We start from the raw sequence: 4,463 nt of genomic DNA, 5'->3' as shown, positions 1-4,463 counted from the left end.
CAATAGGCACCTTTTGGCATAATATTACAACCTACTTTATATATACCTATATATACAACACAAATTAAACTAGTGATGCAATATTCGGTCTCTTATTTCTTCCCACAAAAAAACTAATAAATAAAACAAGATTGTTTTCTTCTGTCTAAATAATAAAACTTTGTACTATTTCTTTTAATATATATATATATATATAAATTAATTTAATGATTTTTTTTTTAAACTCATTCAGTAGCCATTCTCGTGCATCCTACGAGTTAGCAATAACTAGTATAATATAAAAACGAAAACTTTGACTTTTTGTTGATCACTCTCTATTGTGCCACGTGGCTACATAAATTAATGCTGCGTATACATTTAAAAACACCAAACTGTTGTGCCTTTTCATTTTTTAATAAACACATTTTTCTGTCAATAGGCAAATTTTCATTTGATGGGCACATTTTCATTTAATAGACACATTTTTGGTCAATAAGCACATTTTTATTCAATATGTACATTTTTTGGTCAATAGGCACATTTTCATTCAATAGGCATTTTTTCGGTCAATAAACACATCTTGTACATCCAATATGAAGGGTTACAATCTTTCAATAAACACATTTTGGTATATCAAATTTGAAGGATTATAACCTTTCAATAGGCACTTTTTGACATATATTTTACAACATATCTTATATATACAATACAAACTAAACCAGAGACACAGTATTCCGTCTCTTATTTATTCCCAAAAAACCTAACAAATAAAATAACATTACTTTTTTTTACCTAATTAATGAAACTTTGTACTATTTCTTTTAATATATATATATATATATATATATATTTTAATTTCATGCATTTTTACTTACTACTTTAACTCAAAAATAATAATAATTTTCCTTTTCAAATTCATTCATTAGCTATTTTTGTGCGACTAGTTTTTAAATAAAGTTTATTTGATTTATTCTACCGACTTTGTTCTTCCCCAAAAAATAATTCAAAACCCTAGAAACTATGAAAGAAAGTTCCGGCATTCTTTTTGGTAACCGAGTTTTTATCGGGTCGCTTTTAACCCTCCCAAGATTTTTTTAAAACCAACATAATAGTAATATATATATATATATATATATATATATATATATTCAGCAATTAAGGATTAGAGTAGGTATTCAGCAATTAAGGATTAGAGTAGGTGTTGGATATTTAAAAAAAAATATATATATATATGTGTGTTGAGTAAACGCGCCTCTAATGCGTGTGTGCATGAGAAAACAGTGATGTGAGACAAATTGACACACACAGTGGTTTCCAAGTGCGGACATTCTTGGGCCCACAAGGGTATTTCCACAATGATTACCACGCGCATTTACTGAACGTGAGTCTTCTATGTATTTCAATTTCTACCAACTAATCTCCCAAAAGGAACAAATCCCCTTTCACTTAGCACCACTCTATTGCCCTTCCCCTAATCTCTCATTCTCTCTCTCTCTCTATCTCTCTTCCTTTCTTAGACTTATATTTTTTTTTTTTTTCATTGTAGAACATATATTCTGGGATTTGATTTGTTGTCACATAAGAAGAAGTAATGACAGCTCCAAACATGGCGGCCATTACTGCTTCTTTAGAGAGGTCTCTTAAGAACTGTTCGCTAAACCAACAAACAAGAGGTGGCTCAGGTTCAGGTTTAGCCAGAAGACAAGGAGTTTCATCAAGCTCTGATGAGACACCGGATAATCATGTTCCTAATTCAGATACTGCCTTAGAGCTCAACTCCAATATCTCTCTCCCTTACCATTGGGAACAATGCCTCGATTTGAAGGTTCGTTTATTAATTTCTTGTTTCTTTCAATATAAATGAAACCCCATCTAGTCGTTTTCTTCTTACAGATTCAATAAATGCGAGAGACCATGACAGATCTTGTACATCCTTTTTGTTTTGTTTTTTTTTTTTTTTTTTTCCTCTTTTCTTAAACCATATTAGGATAGGTTTTAATTCTACTCTTGAATCAAAGTCGGTTGTATTCATTATCTTCTTTAGCATTTAATACCCTTCCTGCTTCTTTTTCTCCCACACATGCTTGGATTGGAAAGATAATGTGAATCACACAAAACTAACCCTAAAAAGGGAAAAACTTTTTCAATTACTGCGATTCTTTTCTATCATTTTAAACATAAGAAATGGCAAAGTTTTTATAGGGTTTGACCATCTAATAGTTGCTTTTGTTGAACAATAAAGAAAGAAACTTTTTGGGGTTTGATCACAACATAAATTTCTCTTAAATCAAAGAAAAAAAAAAAATACCCTTCTGGGCTTGATCAAATACTAGTCTTCCTAGATGCGTACAGTTTGTCTTAGAAGAAAAAAAAGGAAGATTTCCTGTGTTAGATCATATGGTTTTAGACTAATAGTTTCCATAAACACAATACATTTCTTTTAGTGCAAAACGGAAAATAGGTACATTTTTTGTGATGTGATGGTACCTTTTGTTTTTCTTTCATGAACAAATTAATGTCATGGTTTTGTTTAGTTCTTTGAGGATTGTATGGTCTGACTGTTAATGGGTTTTATTTTTTGGCAGACAGGGGAGATTTACTATATAAACTGGAGGAACGGTATGAAAGCAAGAGATGATCCAAGAACAACACCAGAATACAGCGGAGATTTCTACACAGAAGACGACAGCTCATGTGACAGTGAGGAATCTTCGTCAGAGTACTCTTCTCCTCCAGATTCCTCGAGAGAGCACTACCGGGTAGATCAGAAAGACCATAAAGACCATGTTTTGGTTGTGGCTGGGTGCAAGAGCTGTCTCATGTATTTCATGGTGCCCAAACAGGTCGAAGATTGCCCCAAATGTTGTGGTCAACTTCTCCACTTTGATCGATCCGAAAATGGATCTCCGTGAATGAGTTTTCTGATCTGATTTTTTGTCCTTATCTTTTCTTTTTTCTTTTTTTAATTTGAAACAAAAAAAGAAAAAAGAAAGGATTCCCTTGCGTTTTTTTTTTTTTTTTTTTTTTTGAAAAGTTTCATTGTGGATTGATGAAATGCTAGACAAATGGGTTGAGTTATTATTAGTTTTGTGTAATTCTTCCACTATTATTTTTTTATTTTTATTTTTTAAGTTTTCTTTTTACTACTTGTGAAATTTGGGGTTTGTCTTGGAAGGAATTGAAGTGTTACAAAGCCAGAAGCAAGGTCAATGGTAGAAGATAGAAGGAATAGTATTGGTAATAATTGGGACATGCAGCTTTCGTTTTTTTGGGTTTAATAATTTTCAGAATGTTGTTTTTTTCAATAAATAAAAAACACTAATTTCCATGTTCCTTACAGAATGTATAGAGCCACCTTCCAATGTTGCCACCTTGGAATGCATTTTTTAATGCTTTGCTTTTGCCCTTCTTCTCCTTAAAACTTTTGCACAGTCTTTAGGAACTTTTTCTCCGCCACTCAACCTCTAAATCAAATTAAATTCTATACTCTACCGTGTAACACGATGATAGGTTCAATTTGTCTTTTGCCGTCTTGTGTCTTCTTTTTACACTTCTTAATTTTTAACTATATTTGAATGTGTTTCTACGGAGCTTATAATTAATGCGGTGTGGAAAAGCTGATATTCAACTTATTTTAAAAATAAACAAATGAAAAACAAAAACCAAAAGTGGAGAGAAAGAAAAAAGGAAGATGGGGTGTAATGTGTGCAAGTGATTAGGGTTGAACAAGAACCTAGCCGGAGCTGAGTCATTTGAAATACTATGTGGCATTGCTGACAATGAACGGGATGGTGTTTGGTGGAGGATCTGGCTTTCCAACGTCAGCCCAATCGGCTGTTGATGAACTTTTTACAATTTTATTGTTGCACTATTCCGCTATTTATAATATATGCAAACACCCCTACCCACACATGCAATAACAATCTCTGCTTCTTCAATTGAAATCTTTGTCATTGTGCATAGATCTTCTTCGGTTGAAGCCCATAATCTTCTTCAATCAAATCAATCCAGTCGTCATCTAGATATGTTGATTTGTTGTGAGAGTAATGGGTTTGATTCTGATTTGTGGTGTGAGTAATGGGTTTGAAATCTCTCTCTCTCATGTGATTGTGCCATCGACAATCGCATCAATGGAAGCTGCCATTGACGTTGCTAGAATACTGATTCAGCGATGAGACGATTGTTTGTGTTCTTAAGAGACCCAAAAACCCTCCCAAAGCTGAACACATTGGCTAATGAACACCCTTACAAGTGACATCTTAATTTTTTTTTAATCAGGTTTTGAGAGTAAAATATATGAAAAAAGAATCGTTTTTATTTGAAAGGAATATATTTAATGGTTGTGATCAGAACTTAAATATTTAAATGTATATTTATTTAGAAATAAAGTGACAGTTTGCATATCGTTAAATTTAAGAAATAGAAATTCTAAAATGAACTTTCTATGTCTTAAGTGAAATAGAATAGATACATGAGTCGTCAAT

General features: G+C 32.3%; 1 protein-coding gene across 1 annotated transcript; it reads left to right on the top strand.

Annotated features, from left to right (window-relative positions):
- The first annotated feature begins 1,406 nt into the window (after positions 1–1,406).
- On the top strand, positions 1,407–3,063 carry LOC126718092 (protein CURLY FLAG LEAF 1). The gene is made up of 2 exons (XM_050420167.1): positions 1,407–1,804; positions 2,565–3,063. Exons 1-2 carry the CDS (start codon positions 1,571–1,573, stop codon positions 2,889–2,891), a joined length of 561 nt encoding a protein of 186 aa, XP_050276124.1. The 5' UTR covers positions 1,407–1,570; the 3' UTR covers positions 2,892–3,063.
- Positions 3,064–4,463: the final 1,400 nt, after the last annotated feature.

The sequence above is a fragment of the Quercus robur genome, chromosome 3 (assembly GCF_932294415.1).
Source record: "Quercus robur chromosome 3, dhQueRobu3.1, whole genome shotgun sequence".
NCBI lineage: Eukaryota > Viridiplantae > Streptophyta > Magnoliopsida > Fagales > Fagaceae > Quercus > Quercus robur.
Note: the sequence above shows the minus strand (reverse complement) of the source record. Positions and strands in the feature narration are given on the sequence as shown.